Genomic DNA, 18,467 nt, shown 5'->3' on the forward strand with positions numbered 1-18,467 from the left:
GTCGCCTTCTCTGTTTGGCATAGCTCACTCCTTCCTATTCGGGAAGCGCTCATTACTAAGCAGTCGTACTGAAGACTTCCGTGGCTCGTACTCGAATCTTCTGGTAAGGATTCGACATCAGCAACGAACATCTAGCAGTTTCTCAGCACTCTCCAGCAGTTTCTCGTCGACCATGCTGACGAATTCTTGGAGGGGAGCATGGCGAAATCCTTGTCCGTCGAAGGGTATAAAGGTAGGGCCGCCGGCGAGGTAGTCTGCTTCCCATCAGAACAACAATCAGCAACACATTCATGCAAAGAATCACATCCACAACACGCCAACGACTACCTCAAGTCATCCGCGTCTGCAACACTCACCAACCAATTCGCAACATGTCTCTCTTCAGCTCTCGCAACAGCTCTCCCTTCTTCGGCGAGTTCGCTCCCATGTTTCGCCTCATGGACGACTATGCCACCCACGTTGCCAGCAAGGACGGAGGCTCCAGCATTTCCAAGTCCTTCCGCAGCTTCACTCCAAAATTCGACGTCAAGGAGAACAAGGAGAACTACGAGCTCCACGGCGAACTCCCAGGCATCGACCAGAAGAACATCAACATCGAGTTCTCGGACGCGCAGACTCTCACCATTAAGGGTCGCACTGAACACCACCGCGAAGAAGGCACTCGCCCAGCTGGTCTGATCGAAGGCGAAGTCGAGCAGGGCAAGCTGACCCAAGGTGAATCCAACAACGGTCACTACCACAAGCCTTCGGTCGAGGACGAGGGTGCCAACTCTGGATCATCCAGCACTCAGGTCCAGAAGTCCGAACAGCTGCAGTCCAAGAAGAACGAGTCTCGCTACTGGGTCTCAGAGCGTAGCGTCGGCGAATTTGCGAGAACTTTCGCATTCCCCACCCGTGTCGACCAGGACAATGTCAAGGCGAGCTTGAAGGATGGCATTTTGTCCATTGTGATTCCGAAAGCTCAGGCTCCGTCGGCGAAGCGCATCACCATCGAGTAGATCGCTCATGGCAATGACCAGCACACATCCGAAGGCGTTTAGGGTACGATTGATTTGGAGGACTTCTTGATGAGGAAATGGCTGGTAATGAGCAACGCTGTATATTAGTCACTGTATTGTAAAATCAAAATGGCATGGTTGATCGAACTTGTCCTCTGCTGTTCGTCAAAGTTTGAGTGAATGCTCTGCCAAATGCTCCCGACCAGACTGAGATCGAGTGTGAAGCCGTGCCAATAGTCGGACTTTCGTGCGCTCTCACTGACCAAAAGTGCCTTGTTTCCCGATGGGTGCGAAAGGTTGATGGAAGAACAGAAATGTGGCATCGAAGTCGGCACTGACGATCGCTGTGCTGGCCGAGGGAAGAGCCGCAACCCAGCTTCCAATAGAACTACTCTGACACAAGTCATTGAAACACCCATCCACCACACACACCGCCTTCACGCTCACTCATCCTCTCATTCTGCTCCAAATTATTCTTTGTGTGTCCGTGTATGATCGCTGAAACAGTCGGCAACCATGGCCAACAGTATGGACAGGCCAGATTACCCCGGCTTGCTGGTGAGTGCAACATGCTCCGATGCAAGGGTGGAAGAGCTCGACGGATGCGCCGGATGCGATGCGATGCTGAACCAATGCGTAGCAACAATTACAGCCTGCTCAGGCGGCTGATATTCTTAACGATCGTGTGCGCCAGGTCGGGAGGTTGAATACTACCATTGCGGATTGGCTGCAAGTGAGTTGAAAGAATGTTTGTCCTCACAGCTGCGACAAGGCTGATACAAGGTGCAGGAGCGGACTCGACTTGAAGAGCAATATGCAGCCGGCTTGCGTAAATTGGCGAGACAAAAGGTGGACGATGCAGACCTGGGGTAAGAAGCAGTGGACTTTCAATGCTGCTGGGTGGGACGAACTAACGCGGCGCGTAGTATTTTCACGGTACCATGGAATACCATGACGAGCTCGCTGGAAACTCTCGCCGAGTCCCATACTGGCCTTGCAACGAGGATACAAGCCGATATTGAGCGACCACTCCGAGAATATGCCACCAACAATCGCGACATGCAGGCCATGACGACCGTTCAAGGCAACCTCAACTCTCTCGCGAAAGAGGTCGAGAAGGGCCAGCAAAAGGTGGAGAAGCTACGGGTCAAGGGCGAAAAGGCGGATGCAAACAAGGTTGCCGATGCGCAATCAGACGTGGACAATGCTCGTGTTCAATGGAACTCGCAAGCTCCATATGTGTTCAAGGATTTGCAGTCTTTGGACGAGACACGCTGCAATCATCTCCGTGATCTCTTGACGCAGCTACAAACCCTCGAGGCCGATCAAATACAGAAGAGCAGCACTGCGCCGGAGCAGTGCTTGAATGTTCTGCTCAATGTGGAGACACAGGATGAGATCCAGACATTCGTGCTACGAGCTATGTCCATGGCACAAAACCCAAGTTCTGCCAACGCGAATCCCAGGAACAGCTTCATGCCCGGCTCTTCTTCTGGCCCCAATCGAACGAGCTCTTCACTCGCGGCACCGCCAAGCCGAGATAGACCGGACGATGCCACGAGCCAGGTTTCGGAAGAGCCGAAAAAGGGAGGATTGAAGGGTCTGCGAAGACTTGGTACTGTCATGTCTCGAAGGAGGGAGAGCAAATTGCCGGCCATGCCCTTGCCATCTACGGCTGAATCACCTGAGCGAAAGCAGAAGTCCTCGCCATTTGGCAGACTTGGAAGAAGCAAGGAGTCGTATTCTTTGGAGCCGCCGCAGGAAGAAAACAATTCGCAACGCCCTCGTTCACCTCAACGTCTGGGCAGTGAGGCATTCGAGACACCCGAAACCCGTCAAGGAACCGCCAGGAGTTCTTCTGGAGCTCCACAACTTGGCCCTATCCCGACACTGAACGGCAACTCGACTGCGACGAGCTCTCATTCACCGATTGCCACAAACTTTCCCAACGGTAGTCACCAAGGAGATCTTGCCGATCTTCAGCCGCCGCAACCGTCTCCACGACACGCACCACAGCTATTTCAGCAACAACAAGCGCAGCCATATCCGCCGCCTTCCCAGCCATACCCGAACCAGCCACTGCCTCAGATTCCTGTGGCCGAGACTCAGAGAGATGACGAAGGCTTCTCAGTTCCGCCCTCAAATCTTGATCCAATTTCGCAGGCTCAGGCGGAAGCTGCTGCGGAGGCCGGCTCGCCTCAATTCAACGTCAACATCCGCAATGCGCCGATTGAAGAAGAGGGTGGAGATGCCGCATTGGCAAGCGTGGCCACGAAGCTTGTAAGTAAGACCACGCTTGAGTGAACTTTCGGTACTAATTAGAGGTATAGCAAGCACCCCCAGCAGTTAGTGCACGCCGAGCAGGCACAGTACGCGGTCGTCGCGACGCTCGCAACAGTGCTGCGGTCACAGGTTTCGCCAGCCCGCCAAGCTCGACCGATCTCACCACCGGCACGCTATCGCAAGCAGCGGAGCGATCAGCAACAGCCGAAAGGCTTGACCCTTCGGTCAGCAGTCCTGTCTCTCAGCCTATGCCGATGGTTGCAGAGTCTTCTACACCTTCACTTGTGCAGTCGCCTTCCGGTGGCCTAAGCCCTACATCGCCAACTGCTAGCAGTTTTTCACCTTTCTCACCCGCCTCGGACGCCCAGATACCGTTCCGTCCTTCTTCGAGAGCACTCAACTCGGAACAGGCTGGCGACAGCAATTCCATTCGTTCTGGTCGCAGCACGGCCAGTCAAGGCATGAGGCATCCTGATCTCCACGAGCCAGGTCTCACCTCGTCCATCATTGAGACAGTCTCCGCTCGCTTCGATCAGGGACAGATTGCGACGTCCTCTCTCATTGGCGAGATTGCTCTGGCTTACACTCCCACAGACGCCACCTCCCCTCCGGCATCACAGACGATTCGACTGGACCAATTCTCACGTCTGGAGAAGGTCGCCCCGAACCCAGCTTTTATCAGTCAGAATCTCGACAAGGAAGGCGAGTACACCGTCAATCTCGGCAACATTGCCAAGACCCAAATCGCGTTCAAGTACCAGCTTCGCCACGACGATGCAAACACCCACGCTCCTCTGCTCCTCGTTCCAGCCTACAAAATTGAGCCGACCCAGGCTTCCGTCATCGTCAGCTACTCACTCAACCCAGCATTCGCACTGCAAGGCCGCGAGAGCTTGACCCTTTCCAACGTCCTCATCGCCCTCACTTTGGAAGGAGCTAAAGGCTCTTCCTGCCTCTCCCGGCCGACTGGCACTTTCGTTCGCGACAAGAATGTTATTTACTGGCAACTTGGAGAGGTAACTTTGACTGCTGGTGCTGCGCCCGAAAAGCTCCTCGCTCGTTTCGCTACGGATTCTGAGGCCAAAGGTGGTAGCATCGAGGCACGGTGGGAGATCTCGGGTGAGAATGCGAGAGGGTTGGGTAGTCCGCTGGGCGTGAGTCAGCTGGCTGGTGCGGGCGATAGTAGCGCGGATCCGTTCGCGGACGAGGATGCCGTTGGCGGTGCGGCGACGGGGTGGAGCGGCGTCCCTGCGGTGAGAAAGTTGATAAATGGGAATTATGTGGCGAAGTCTTGAGGGATTAGTGTGGTAAGTTGGATACTTGTACATTATGATACCCATTCGCTAGGGACACAGTTGTATAGAAGAGCAGTTGGAGGTGGCATGTTATTATCACACTGTTTCATCCCATCAAATTCCCAACGCTGTGATTCTGCGCTCGGGCTCGTGCGCAACGCCATATGTTGCATCTCTTGCGCTCCACGACGCATAACCTCCATTGAGTATGGTACTCCTAACACCCGTTTAAAAGCTAAGAGCTCACGGCGTCTCATAGCAACGATATCGCGAAGCATCCGACATCTGTCCTCGCTGTTATAGATGCCCCGATGCTTTCGAAGCCAGTTCACCGCCGACATCACATCGTGAGGAGGCGGTCTTCACGGCTTCCCTATCGATGCTAAGTATCGTGGTGCTAGAGGTTCGGTTGTTTGCGGAGTGGGTCGCTTTGTTTGAGCACCGAACAGGAATGACACTGCGCAGAAGACGTTGATGACACGCTAGTGAGGGTTTGCATGTCATGCAGTTGGGAAACCAATTTTTGCCATGCTATGCGACCGAGCCACACGGCCGCGGATGCCAACACATATGAGATTCTTTACCGCATATTGCTCTTGAAGATTGCCGTCGCTCTGTTCCCGTAGCCAAGATAGCCAAGTTCTGTCAGACTCGATGCTTCAAGCTTAGCGGTTGCCTCTTCCTTCGCCATTCCCACTAAACAAGCCTGCTCTTCACCAACGTGACCGGTCCGCTCGTCGAAGGCGAAGAATCGCAGCTTCTGGGAGTTTGCCTACTCCGCTGGACCTGCTCTGCTCGCTAATACCTCCTCCGCCTTTGCCTTTATCTGCTGCCATCTTCCTGTGGCCAGAAAGCCTTTTGCTTTAGAGACAGCTTCAACGATATCTCGACCTAACCATGCTTGCTCATGGTCTCCCACTGGATACTTCGGAAGTAGTGCTCGGATACATGTGCGCAGCGTCCTCAACCCTGAGCATGGTACTTCCGCTTGTTCCACGAGATCGATGATCTTTGACACTTCGTTCTCAACGTCGAGCCAAGCCAGAAAAGAGTCCGATGCGATTTTAGAACTCAGCGAGTACAATTGTTCGCATGCCCGCCCCTGGACAATGACGGTCACGGAGCCAGTCGAGGTTCGCAACAGCACGCGACTTATCACCGTCCGGCCCTCTGGGCCATATTCTTCTTGCTCCTTTTCATGCGATATCTTGAGAATAAGAATGGAGCAGCCCGATTGATGAAGTAGTGCCGGGAGCGAGTAGAAGTGCCGGAAAGCAGCATCGTAGTTGGATAGCGCCATCAGCACACGGCTCGCTCGCACAGTATGGACCGGATAGAGCTTGGTGGCTTGATGGATCCCGATGATATGCGGCGCACTGATAGAGCTGGAGATGCCCAGACGTAAAATGGAAAATGGTTTTTCGTGGCGGACTGGCGGGCCGACCATCGCAAATCCAGTCGGTATGCGACGACTAACGGGGGTGTGAAGGCCACGGACAGGTCTAGTCCGGGAACGACCGACAGATTCCGAGAAACGGGGTTCCGAAATGCGGATCAAAGTCGTCGTGTCAAGATTGTCGTAAAGAATCTTGCCCGCCTCATTGTGGATCTGCTTGTTGGTCGCCAATATTTGCGGCCACGTGCTCTTCCATGGGCCCTCACTCTCTTTGCTGAAGTCCAAAAGCTCTTCATACACCAGCAATCTGAGCTCAGGGTGCAGGTCAAGGAACCTGAACCGAGCCGCCTTGTCGAGGTTCTTCAGCACTGTGATGCAGAAGTTGATGTCCTGTGGATCTAGGGTGGGGTCGCCGAGCGCTTCGATGGTCGAAACAACTTCGTCGGAAGTGATGGTGGCCGTGCCACATTTGTTCGCGATGAAGCCATGAAGCTCTGCGACAGTGCACTTGGTGTAGTCGAGTCCGAAATTTGTGACGAGCGGCGTGGTGGTGAACGCCATGCTCCTCGAATCCGCGCTTCAGCGGTGTTGAAGAATGTCGAGTATCGTTGATGCGCAAAGTTGGCGCGGAGGGTGAGATTGTCGAGTGAAGCGAGATGAGGTGGTGGCAGCGCTGCGTTTGGAGGGTCGACGTCACTGGCACGTGAAAGGAGTGGAGCTTTGAGAGTGAATTGCCATTTTCGCATATCAGCCTAATAGTCTATCACATGTCAACGCCCTCACAAACAGATATCTCGCAGCCTTCCTAAGGGCACACCCACGGTGATCTGCATCGTATTCCTCTACAACATTTCCACATCCTCCGCGTCATCAGCCATATCGTCGGCAGAGAATTCCGCATGATGAGCCATGCAGACTGCGACATCCAGCAAGAAATCGAATGGAAGCTGTCGTCGAGCTGAGACCTGGTCCGGGCTGTCACAGCGAGGGGCCCATATGCTTGAGTACACACGCACCAACCAAGCGCGTAGCCAAGATGACTCGGGAGTGTTCTCGTAAGCCCTGGTGACAGTCTCGAAAGTGGGGAGGCCGCGCCCTCCGGTGAAGTCTTTCCGTACAGCAATCTCTTGATCGAAAGCGTTTGGCAGCTTGGCGCGAAGTTCGGGGCTGTCGAAGCGGTCTGCGAGAACGAACAACTCAACGAGACGATCAAACACATCGGTTTCTCCGTCATCTCCGGTTTCGCCGTGTTTCATGCCATCCATCGCTTCTTCGCGGTCGCCTCCAAGCTTCTCCTCCAGCGTTTGCTGCCACTGGAGAACCCTGTCGACTATTTGCGAGTCCGTTCGGCTTCCGTGCAAAGCGATGAGAACCTGAAGTTGGTAAGCATCGAGCTCGGATGCCTTGCAGCCTGGGAACGTATGATCCGCGAGTAGATTGCCCGGGTCAGTGGACGCCTCTATCGAAGCGTTAGTCGGCGAGCGAGCACCCCCTTTGATCTCTTCGTAGCGGAGGGCTGATGCCACGAAATCATCCATGTCGTTCACCGCGGGTTCTGCGGTATCGTCGGATGTTATGGACGTGTCATCGCCTGATCCGGACGCTGGCGGAGGAATGTACTCGTCGTCCCCGTTTGGCTCCTCCGGAACCAGGCCCGTGGGCAAAGGCTTGCTGCTCCCACTGGGATCGATGTAAATGAGGCCCGTGTACAACCAAGCGATGAGACACTCGAAAGCCGCCGGAGTAACATCCTCTAAGCGGAAGACGTCTTCCGTGGCCCTGAAAGAATCAGTAGTGCACCATTCGGGGCTTGGATCTAGGCACTCACTCTCTCATCTTGGTTCGGTATGCTGATCGAAAGTAGCCGAGCTTGTTGCAAAGAAGTTGCTTGTGGACAGCATACTGTTTCTGTTCTTGTCCGACAAACATGATGGTAACAGAGCCTAGAATCAGGCTGTCGTGATGTTAAGGGAGCGTCCGACAGCGAGGATTTGGCGTACATACCTTGGATCCATGATCTCTTTCGAAGAGGACGTGAGGGAAGTAGTCGTGACACTGGAGGTAGTCGCAGGATATGTGCAGCGCGCTTTGAGAATTGATAGCCGAGACTTTCCTGTTGGTATGAAACTTTCGATACTTATCAAGCAGGACTGGATTCCACTTCTGCCCGAAGGTGCGTGACTCTGATCTGTGAATGTCTGGGTTTACAACCACAACATGACAAGTGAAGCAGACCTTGCAAGACTCTACGCGGCGATAGTCTGTGGCTCGTGTCATTCACCTGTCCCGCCCCCAAGGCGCATGCACGAATGCTTGCAGCAAACGGACAGCATCATGCGGCAGCGAGTTCGACGACACTTCACGTGTCAACTCGTGAAGTGAATGGTGGGCAGAGGTGAAGTGAAGTGAACGAGATGAGAGCAAGAAGGTAATGTGAATGTCACGCGCAAATTAAAATAGACTCGCGGTACGGCCCTCTCCGAGTCTGGCTTCGCTGTGGCGAGCCAGGGTCCAGACAACGGCGGGCAGGGGTCTTCGAGATTTCGACCTCTCTCCCCTGCCATGCAAATGGATTGGAGACTTGTTTGACGAGTTTCATGACAGAACCTTGAAAGCCTCGCTGGAATCCCAAACGAACCATGGCCGTGCCTCGCTCTCGGGACATTGTCTTGTCCCGCCGACGAATCGAGACACTCATTGCGGCAGGCCGCAAGATTGTCATTGTGGATGGTTCTGTCTTGAAGGTGGATGCATGGATACCGTACCACCCCGGAGGTGACAAGGCCATACTGCATATGGTTGGACGGGACGCTACGAACGAGATCAAAGCGTTTCATTCCTTGGAGACGCAAGATCTCATGAAGAGATACTGCATCGGAAGAATCAATGGCATATGGAAGGACTTTGTGCCACCGATTCAAGGTGGAAAGTTCGCAGAAGAAGAGCAAAGAGAAGGCGTAAGAGAACTTAGCGAGGACAACTCTTCTGGCGCGAGCAGTCCCGAGCCCTCGCCCATATTCGAGCGAGCGGAATACCACACGACCGCTCGCAGGCGCCGGACAAGCGACTCTGCTGGAAGCGAGTCTTCGGCGACCTCTTTCGAGACACTGGCTGTCGAGGAGACCACCAAGCCTAAGCGGACCCTCACTGCTGGAGATCGCAAGACGCAGGAAGAGCTCGAACGCGATCTCAGCATATTCCCGAGCTTAGACGCGGATACTCAGAACACCATCGTGAACAAGTACAAGCTATTGGACCAGCGACTACGCGCCGAGGGGCTTTACAATTGCAACTACCGCGCGTACGCCATAGAGGCAGTACGATACCTGACGTTGGGTGCTCTGTCATTCTGCTTCCTCCGATCAGGCTGGTATGCCTTGTCTGCCGTCTTTCTTGGAATGCTGTGGCACCAGCTTGTCTTCACCGTCCATGATGCTGGACACATGGGCATCACACACAGCTTTCAAGTCGACAGCTGCATTGGGATTTTCATCGCCAACTTCCTCGGCGGCCTGTCCTGCTGCTGGTGGAAGCGAAACCACAATGTTCACCACATTGTCACCAACTCCGCCGAGCACGATCCAGACATTCAGCACATGCCCTTCTTTGCCATATCACATCGTTTCTTGTCCTCTCTCTATTCAACATACTACGATCGTCCGATGCCTCTCGACCGATTCGCTCGGAAAGCCCTCCAATACCAGCACTACCTCTACTATCCAATCTTGGCGTTCGGTCGCTTCAACCTTTACGTCCTCTCGTGGCAACACATTTTCCTCGGCGAAGGGTCGCGAAAAGGTCCTTCATGGTGGCATCGGTACCTGGAAATGGCTGGGCAAGCATTCTTCTGGTTCTGGTTCGGCTACCTCGTGGTCTATCGCAGCATTCCAACTGCAGGCGCCAGAATCATGTTTGTTCTCATCTCACACGCCACAACGATGCCAGTGCACTTGCAAATCACGCTTTCGCATTTCGCCATGTCGACAGCTGATCTCGGCGTAGCGGAATCATTCCCTCAGCGAATGCTTCGCACGACTATGGATGTCGATTGTCCTGCTTGGTTAGACTTCATCCATGGCGGCCTGCAATTTCAGGCAGTGCACCACTTGTTTCCTCGAATGCCAAGACACAATTTACGGCAAGCGCAGCCACTCGTGAAAGAGTTCTGCGAGGAGGTCGAGATCCCATATGCGATATATGGCTTCAGAGAGGGCAATGGAAAGGTCATCAGCAGATTGGAGGAAGTTGCTCAGCAGGTCAGAGTGCTTGCAGAGTGTGCAGGCAGTATGGGTGTGGCTGACGCCGTGGGCGCTCACTAGATGGAGCGAAGGAAGCCAGCATGGACATACAGTACAACAACTCGAAATGATATTCATGATACATCACCACAGCTCTTGCTGCATCGCCTTTTTGGTTTTGGAAAATCCGACAATGGCGTACAGCATTTGATCTGCGCATATTGACCGTTGCCATTCCGCGAAGCGACAGTCCACATTTCGAAGCGACCTCGCTGATCGCAGACCAGGACTCACTATCCTCGACCTAACTGAGACTTGCACTTTTCGACTTGAACAGCAGCTTTGGGTCGAACATCGGCCATCACCAGGGACCCCGCACTACTGACTCACCCGTGGTCAATTACCGATGGGACTAACTTTCCATCGACACGCCTTACGAATTACATCGGACAAACGATACAGCACCACGTGCGCGCGGCATAACTCTCAAACCACGTTGAGAGCATCAATTCGATAGTGTCGACCATGGCCTCGGCATGGCTTCCCAAGGTCCGCGTTGCTGGTAAGCTTCAACAGCTAGCCACTTGTCTGCAAGGCTAACAGAATGTTCGCAACATAGCTTGCAATGTAGCACCCGTGTTCCTCGACACAGCACGCACGGTGCAGAAGACGTGCTCTCTGATTGCTGAGGCGGCGCGTAGTCGGGCTGACTTGGTCGTGTTTCCCGAGACGCACATTCCTGCATTTCCAGTCTGGGTATGCTCGAGTCGAATGGCACGGCAGTAGACACCAGGTCCTGACTTTGCGTCGAATCTAGGCCAGCATCGCAGCACCGATCGACAACCACAAGTTCTTCAGCCGCCTCGCGCAGGAGAGCCTCCTCATAGATGGCAAGGAGATGAGGACCCTCCAACAAGCGTGTGCACAAAACAAGGTCTTTGCCCACATCGGCTTCAACGAGCGATCTCACGCCTCAGTGGGTTGTATGTGGAATGCTTCCGTCCTGATCTCAGATGAAGGCAAGATTCTCAACCACCATCGCAAAATAGCGCCTACTTTCTTCGAGAAGCTAGTCTGGGCTCCGGGAGATGGCGCCGGACTCAAAGTCGTGGACACGGAGAGATGCGGCAAGGTTGGAAGTCTCATTTGTGGGGAGAACACCAATCCTCTAGCGCGGTGGACGTTGATGGCACAAGGCGAGCAGCTGCACATTAGCACGTGGCCGTCGGTGTGGCCGACTAGACGGGTGGCCAATGAAGTCAAGTCAGATGGTGGGAAGCAATACGACAATATCGCGGCGAATCGGACGAGGAGTGCGGCGCATTGCTTTGAGGCGAAGTGTTTCGGTGTGTTGTGCTCGGGATTTATGGACAAGGATATGCGAGGTATAGCCCAAATCCAGAATGACCGTGTTCGGAAGCTGACATCTATACCAGATACGATCATAGCGCACAGCCCATCAGCAGCCGAGACGATCGACTCGCTAACGCAAGGCGCTTCTCTCTTCCTTGATCCGACTGGAGCTCAAGTCGGAGATCAGGTCCAAGGAGAAGAAGGCATCGCGTACGCAGACCTGGATCTCAATGCTTGCATCGAACCGAAACAGTTCCACGATGTCGTTGGCGGCTACCAAAGATTTGATATCTTCGACCTCAGGGTAACACGTGAGAGGCAAGGGCCCGCCAACGCTTTTAGGCTCGACAGGAAGCCCGATCCGGATAGAAGTACGGATGCTCATCAAGATGGAGATGTGGGTTTCTTGCCACCCCCAACTGGATTCCGGCAGATGGACTAATGTGGAGCCGGGCCCTTGCGACTTTTAGCCCCAGTGCACGACTCGCTGGGCAAACGCCGAGGAAAGATTAACTCTTTCACATGTCACGTCAGTCCACATGTCCGAGCAAGGATTCCCCAATATTTCCCCATTGTCCAAGCACACAATCCCCAGTTTCTCCACACCGCGCGACTCGCGAGCTTGTGACAACAGTCGAAAACTGTGCATGCTCGAATTCAACCCCACCTGTTGACATTCACTTCGTGGCGACATATCAGCGCCCGACCAATGACAGCAGCATGAGCATATGATTCAGCTGTGACTTGGTATCGGCCCCTTCGATCGGCGGAAGATTCCACGTGAGCTGTTCAGGCTGTACACGTGCAGGCAGGTACAGGCGAAGTATCAAAGCCTAACCGCCGTTGGGCTATTGTAGCCCTGGATAGCAAAATTGTTCGTCGCCGGTTTGAGCCATCACCGCAGTCGTCAGCGTATAGTGCACCGAGGTGCACACATGCGCAATACCACTTGGGCCTCCGAGCAACGGTGACCGGAGCCACATGCTCATGGCCACCGCAAGGCGGGCTTCCAGAAACAAGGCTAATATCAGAAGGCAACCTTTGCTTACGTTGTCGACGAGACCGCAGTCGACGTTGCATAACCGCGATAGCGATGGCTGTGGTCTCCAAGCCTCAACGCCTCGTGCCCAATGAAAATCAAGCCTCTTACCTTCAGGGCCTTGTACGAGCGCCATACGAGTGCCACCACTGTGGGGTGGACGTCACACTCGTACCTCCATCTTTCCGCTCAAACTGCAACACTCCAAACTAGGCCAACTAGGCCCACCTCGTGCGATGCATGTTATACGACAGCGTAGAGACACATTGCCGACAAGACCGTAACGGCAACGATCCTAATGCACGTCTCCCCAAGTTTCCTCGCAACTATCACGGTATAAATATCGCTCGGTGGGCTTGGATGGTGCAGTTTGAGCGGAAGCACGGAGGTAGACAAGAGGTTCCGTGTACGAAGACGAGCGAGACGAGCTGCCCCATTTTTGCAGTGATTGTAATATGGGGATGGAGATTCGACGATTTGCCAGCTCGTATACAGACCCACCTGGAAGGACAGCCAACGTCACATTCGAAGGGGCCAGAATCCAGGAAATTTTGCGGCTCCAGCGGAACGTCTACGTACAAGCGGCAGCCACATCCAGACTTTCGAGCTGTCCCAAGTTGACGGCCTCGTGGCGTGTGCCGATCGACGGATTTGGCGTGCCGATCTTTCCCAGACCTGCCTAACTCGGAAAGTCCCTAAAGGCGAGTGCAACACTCTTCGAACGAGGCTGCCAATGAAAGGACTGACAAAGGTCAGTCAGGTCTATTCGATGCCGATCTTGCAGACTGCCGAAGATGTTATACTGACTTTCACATGGCAGGCGCGCGGTCTGTGGAGCGCCTCTCTGCGCCAGCGTAGCACGCCTAGTCATCAGGCGCTTCTGTGGAGAACTTCATGGCGACAGCAGGAAACATATATAACGACCCAGGATCCGTGTCAGGATTGCTGCCTCTATCACTACCATCTTCTACAACATCCTCCAACCTCCTTAACTCATCAAGATGAAGTTCTCTTCCACTGCCGCCCTCTTGGGCGCTGCTGCTCCTTTCGCTGCCGCTTTCCCTACTGCCATGTACGAGGCTGTCCAGAACGACCCTGAGCTGGCTGCTCGCGCTGCCGAGATCATGGAGCGACAAGCTGGTGCCGATTCTGCGACCGCTCTTTTCGAGGCCATTCCAACATTCAGCGAGTCGCAGCGCATCGATCTCAGCAACTATCCATTTCAAGCCCCCGGTCCCAACGATCTCCGTGGACCTTGCCCGGGTCTCAACGCATTCGCCAACCACGGCCTCTTACCCCGAAATGGCTACGCAACCATCCAGCAGTACATCGATGTGACCCAGAAGATCGTTGGTATGGGTCCAAACCTTGCCACGTTCCTTTCCGTATACGCCGGCGCCATCGACGGCAATGTCGTGGGATGGAGCATGGGTGGCACACCACCCCCAGGTGTTGGTGGACTCTTTGCCAGCAACGGCAACGGGCTCAGTGGATCGCACAACAAGTACGAGGGCGACGCCTCGCCAACCCGAGGCGATCTGTACGATCCAGCATCTGGCGCAGACGACTACTCGACCTTCGCAAACCAGTTCCAGGATCTGATCAACTACTGCCCCGGTGGAACCGTCGATATCGACTGCTTGACCGCATTCCGCAGCCACCGATTCGATGTTCAAGTACAGAACAACGTGAGTCATCGAGCTTTCAACGGATCTCTCCAGCGACCAAGCTAACCAAATGTTCCAGCCATACTTCTTCAACGGCCCCTTCTCCGGAGTGCTCGTGCAACCTGCTGCGTACACGTTCATTTACCGCTTCATGGCCAATCACTCCGCCGAGAACCCAATCGGCGAGCTGAACTACGACGTCCTCAAGTCATGGTTCGGTATCGAGGGCGAGAACGGCAGCTACGTCGCCAAGCAGGGACAAGAACGTATCCCGGAGAACTGGTACCGCCGCTCTCTCACAGCCCCTTACGAGACCCACTACTTCCTCGGCGATGTCGTTGCCGCCGCGGCCCTCCACCCCAAGTTCCTCAGCATTGGTGGCAACACCGGTACAACGAACTCTTTCAGCGGCGTTGACGTTACGAACCTCACGGGCGGTGTCTTCAACTCTGCCAGCTTGCTCAGCGGCAACAACCTCGGCTGCTTCGCATTCCAGGCATCTAAGCAGGCCACCGTTGACCTTGCCGCCGGTCTGCTGCAGCCTGTCACTGATGCTCTCGCCGGTGCCCTCTCAGGCGTTCTGGCACCACTGAGCTGCCCCCAGCTCAAGTCGATCGACGAGCGCCAGCTGAAGAAGTTCCCTGGTTTCCAGAAATCGTGAACAGCTCCGAGATGAATTTGGAAAGATGAGGAAGCGAATAATGTACATATACCCAAGGTCGATGACTAGATTCATGATAAAATGACCAAATGAAAAGAGATTCTATTTAACACTTTTATTCTATGCTTCGTTTGTGGGAGTATTCTTATGCAGGGAGACTTTGAATGATAACATTACATACCCTTCGTTGGCAGTCGCCTACAGCCGCGTCCCCGGATCGGCTTCCCGTTTGTTGAGGCTGCATGTGCACACTTGTTCACCGTAATCGGGCTAGTATATGTGCGTACATCGGAGTGATGTGCACTTGTATGGTCATGGTGCGGTAAGTCATCTGCATTGAGGAATAGGCGTTCATGTAAGTTATGTGTACGGCACCAAGACGCACCATTAAGCTATCTGTGCTTGCTCGATTACTGTTCAGCTAAACTGCAGAGACTTGACTTGGTCGTCGCCGATGATAACCGCGCGTGCTGGTTCAAATGCAGTTCTCCATCACCCTTCGCTCCAAGACACAGGATATCTTCACCAAAGCGCAGATGTGGACACGTCGAATCCGTGGTCAAACACAAGGATGGTGCCAATTGTATGGTTCGGTAGAACGCACGTACGATCTACTTTTTCCCAAAATTCTTCAGCACGCTTTCCATATGCTTGTTCGTCTGGATCCCCTTGCCCGCTCTACGTCCTCCCTTCTTACTCTTCTTTGGTCTCACAACCGGCACCTCCTTCTTCTCGCTCGTCACCATCATGTTCGTTGTCTTCAAGTCTTTGCGGATCTCCTCAATGTCCTCTGGTACCTTGATGCCACTCCAGAGGTCTCGAAAGTCATCGTCGACTTGCATGTGCAAGTCAGGCGAATCTAGCCACACTGCGCGCGCCTTGCCCTTCACTCGACGTACGAGAATGTGATGTGCGCGCTCCAGTCGATTGACCTCGGGAACGCAATCTGGCCATCCGACCTGCAGGTCTGCCACAGTGACTTGCTTGGAGTCTTGCTGCCTCGCGAGGTACTCGAGCAGGTCGTCGGCGTTGGTCGCAGGAATCACAGGCTTGAATTGGAAAACGATGCCATCCTTATCGTCCTTGGACTCGACTCGAGGGTGTGCGCTCAAAGCTTTGCCGAACCTAGTCTTGTGCGCTTGCTCATCTTGAGGGATGGAGAGATAGCCCCAGACTTGGTCGAAGCTCAACCAGGACTTTTCTTTCGTGTTGAGATTCTTCCCCGACAGGAAGTCTTTCTTGATGTACTCGACCGCATCGGATGTGTTCTTGATCAACCATGTGCGGAAATGGTCTTGGGCCGCTGACAACGCGGAGGCATCGTTATCGCGCTTGCGCTTTTGTGACATGATGAGCTGCGAGGTCTTTGATTTGTAGTCAATGTTTGGCAATGTCGGTGCCGGTTCGAAGAGTGCGGGGCGCTGCGTGTAGATGTCTTGCGCAGGAGTGTTGTTCGCAGGTCGTTGAATATGTTGATAAAGAGCAAAGGAAAAGTTCCTTGCCAGTGGATGTTAGACAGGCGAATCAACAATGAGGTTGCCTTTGAAGCACGCTAAGCAGAATGGGGCTGCGTTGGTGAATGAGAACAATCAACGTCACCGACGAGTCCAGCTGGGATCATTCTTTGTAGTGAACATTTGATTTGATGGCGTTTCTTTGCTCAGATCAGCGGATTGGCTTTATCGACAACCGTCGGTGGCAGCATCCCAAGCTTGTTCATCTCGCTGTACGCCATGAACAGACTCTCGAGTGTATCAACGTGACCAGTCCAGCCGAAGTACCTCGCCTTATTCATGCTCAAAGCACTGACCAGAGCGCCCACGACGAAGTCTCCACATTCGAAGTTGGCGGTAACATCGTCGAAAGGATTGTGGGATAGATTATGCTTCTGCATGATCTCTGCCCATGCTTGCTTGTTCTCTGCTTCAGCGGCCCATCCTTGGAGCGTGAAGCAGAATCGCGGCTTGACGGGTGGTCCGTATCCTAATGGACTCGGGCCTGATGGCAGGGTGACTGTGGTAATCTTGGAGTCGTCCAGTTCCGGCTGCGAGGGCGCTGTTGTGCCGTACCTATGAGATCATGATCAGCTTTTGATCATATGCGTGTAGTGTGAATGCATGGCTGTACCAGCGAGCGACCTCTGGCCAAAGGCGATTGTTTGGGAGAGGACAAGTATCAGAAGCATTGAATTTCTGATTCGCGCATTTCTGCTCGAGGACCGCCCACTCAGAGAGAAACCCTGTCAGATACGCCGTGCTGTGCTCACAAGTGACAAGCCAATTCTGATATGCTCCTGGATATCCCATTCTCTGACCTTTGTGGGCCTGGACAGCCGCATAAATCGCAATAGGATGCAGGGCGTTCATGGCAGCGTTGGTCGTAGCTCCAATGATCCACGCGGGACAGATGATATTCCACGAAGTTTCCGGATGTGATTTACAATAGTCGAAGAGCAGGTCCTCCTGTGGATAGTAGAAGTTGGGCTCGATGTTGCTCCGTGGATCGGACTCAACATAGGGCGTTCGGGACGGCCCTTGGTGGACGTTGTAGTTCTTCGCACCAGTCTGAAGCAGGAATCGCGAAGGTTTCACACCAGCGATGTCAAGCGAGGCGAGGAAGTTGCGCAACATTGCACCTGATGGCAGTTAACGAACTGTCGCTTCCCAAACACATAGAATGCCGAAATCTCACAATTCATCTCTGTGAGCTCTTCTGCATTGCTCCACACCGGAGCCCCTTCCTTCGGCTTCGGTTGGGCATACGAGTAGTAGAAGATCGCATCCGCAGTTACGCCTTTCTCTCGTAGTTGCTGGGCTATGTCCTCCGGCTCGGAGAGAAAATCGCATGCTACGTGCTCAACTCGAGATCGGGCACTTTGCGGCAGCAGGTCCATCATTTCGGGCGGAGGCGGCCTCCGTGAGGCGGCCCATACTTTGGTCCATCGCTGAGAGCTTTCAAGCAGAGCCCTCAAAGTATGGAAGCCGCTGATGCCATTGGCCCCTGTGACAATGGCAGTCTTGCCCGTGATTGAAGGGTCGAATGTTGGCAAATTGCGAAAGATACCTCTGTTCTGTAGAGGAAGGCCAGCGGATCCCATAGTGTCGGTCGGATGATTCGCAATGGATGTCAGATTGAAGTGCAAAAGTGATGTGGGCACTCTGCCCGAGCGCAGTACAGACTTGTATGGTGAGATCCTCGCTCTGGCGGATCGTGAGGGGTAGCTGAGCACGACTCCTCATTCTGCATGCATGCGATCTATCCGCCAAGTTGGGTGGAGCCAGAGTTGGAGTACCTGTAGATCCTGGTAGATCTTTTAGCCGTAACGGTATTCCCTGGGCGTGGCACATCTGGCAACCTCCTGTCAATCTTTGTTCGTGCATCTGAAATACAGACGGCGGCCTTGATCGATCACCAGTGAGTGACGGGTGGTCCTGCAATTGAGGTGCTGCCAGGTTACGTGTGGCAAACCAAAGGATCAATTCGTCCCTAACGTGATTCCGGTCGATTCTAGCACACTCAATGCATAGTAGTAGTAAA

At 53.9% G+C, this 18,467-nt stretch overlaps 8 protein-coding genes across 8 annotated transcripts; 5 read left to right on the forward strand and 3 right to left on the reverse strand.

The window, feature by feature from the left end:
* Positions 1–290: 290 nt before the first annotated feature.
* On the forward strand, positions 291–1,143 carry MYCGRDRAFT_104881 (uncharacterized protein; the record flags this gene model as incomplete). Its single annotated transcript, XM_003851474.1, has 1 exon — positions 291–1,143. The coding sequence occupies one exon, from the start codon at positions 291–293 to the stop codon at positions 996–998; it is 708 nt and encodes a 235-aa protein (XP_003851522.1).
* Positions 1,144–1,433: 290 nt separating this feature from the next.
* Positions 1,434–4,664, forward strand: MYCGRDRAFT_73187 (uncharacterized protein; the record flags this gene model as incomplete). The annotated part of the gene is made up of 7 exons (XM_003851475.1): positions 1,434–1,556; positions 1,639–1,731; positions 1,788–1,867; positions 1,925–2,949; positions 3,034–3,278; positions 3,329–3,410; positions 3,546–4,664. 7 exons carry the CDS (start codon positions 1,515–1,517, stop codon positions 4,574–4,576), a joined length of 2,598 nt encoding a protein of 865 aa, XP_003851523.1.
* A 684-nt stretch (positions 4,665–5,348) lies between these two features.
* MYCGRDRAFT_109887 (uncharacterized protein) lies at positions 5,349–7,987 on the reverse strand (the record flags this gene model as incomplete). The annotated part of the gene is made up of 5 exons (XM_003851772.1): positions 5,349–6,409; positions 6,481–6,724; positions 6,989–7,751; positions 7,801–7,926; positions 7,977–7,987. The coding sequence occupies 5 exons, from the start codon at positions 7,985–7,987 to the stop codon at positions 5,349–5,351; spliced, it is 2,205 nt and encodes a 734-aa protein (XP_003851820.1).
* Positions 7,988–8,567: 580 nt separating this feature from the next.
* MYCGRDRAFT_73189 (uncharacterized protein) lies at positions 8,568–10,291 on the forward strand (the record flags this gene model as incomplete). Its single annotated transcript, XM_003851476.1, has 1 exon — positions 8,568–10,291. The coding sequence occupies one exon, from the start codon at positions 8,612–8,614 to the stop codon at positions 10,289–10,291; it is 1,680 nt and encodes a 559-aa protein (XP_003851524.1).
* Positions 10,292–10,819: 528 nt separating this feature from the next.
* MYCGRDRAFT_43922 (uncharacterized protein) lies at positions 10,820–12,005 on the forward strand (the record flags this gene model as incomplete). Its single annotated transcript, XM_003851477.1, has 3 exons — positions 10,820–10,966; positions 11,028–11,595; positions 11,647–12,005. Coding segments are annotated over 3 exons (1,074 nt in total), but the record flags the coding sequence as incomplete, so codon positions are not given.
* Positions 12,006–13,603: 1,598 nt separating this feature from the next.
* On the forward strand, positions 13,604–14,930 carry MYCGRDRAFT_43487 (uncharacterized protein; the record flags this gene model as incomplete). Its single annotated transcript, XM_003851478.1, has 2 exons — positions 13,604–14,290; positions 14,349–14,930. The coding sequence occupies 2 exons, from the start codon at positions 13,604–13,606 to the stop codon at positions 14,928–14,930; spliced, it is 1,269 nt and encodes a 422-aa protein (XP_003851526.1).
* A 611-nt stretch (positions 14,931–15,541) lies between these two features.
* Positions 15,542–16,279, reverse strand: MYCGRDRAFT_93943 (uncharacterized protein; the record flags this gene model as incomplete). The annotated part of the gene is made up of 1 exon (XM_003851771.1): positions 15,542–16,279. One exon carries the CDS (start codon positions 16,277–16,279, stop codon positions 15,542–15,544), a length of 738 nt encoding a protein of 245 aa, XP_003851819.1.
* A 311-nt stretch (positions 16,280–16,590) lies between these two features.
* On the reverse strand, positions 16,591–18,027 carry MYCGRDRAFT_73191 (uncharacterized protein; the record flags this gene model as incomplete). Its single annotated transcript, XM_003851770.1, has 3 exons — positions 16,591–16,999; positions 17,058–17,565; positions 17,622–18,027. 3 exons carry the CDS (start codon positions 18,025–18,027, stop codon positions 16,591–16,593), a joined length of 1,323 nt encoding a protein of 440 aa, XP_003851818.1.
* Positions 18,028–18,467: the final 440 nt, after the last annotated feature.

The sequence above is a fragment of the Zymoseptoria tritici genome, chromosome 6 (assembly GCF_000219625.1).
Source record: "Zymoseptoria tritici IPO323 chromosome 6, whole genome shotgun sequence".
NCBI classification, from domain to species: domain Eukaryota; kingdom Fungi; phylum Ascomycota; class Dothideomycetes; order Mycosphaerellales; family Mycosphaerellaceae; genus Zymoseptoria; species Zymoseptoria tritici.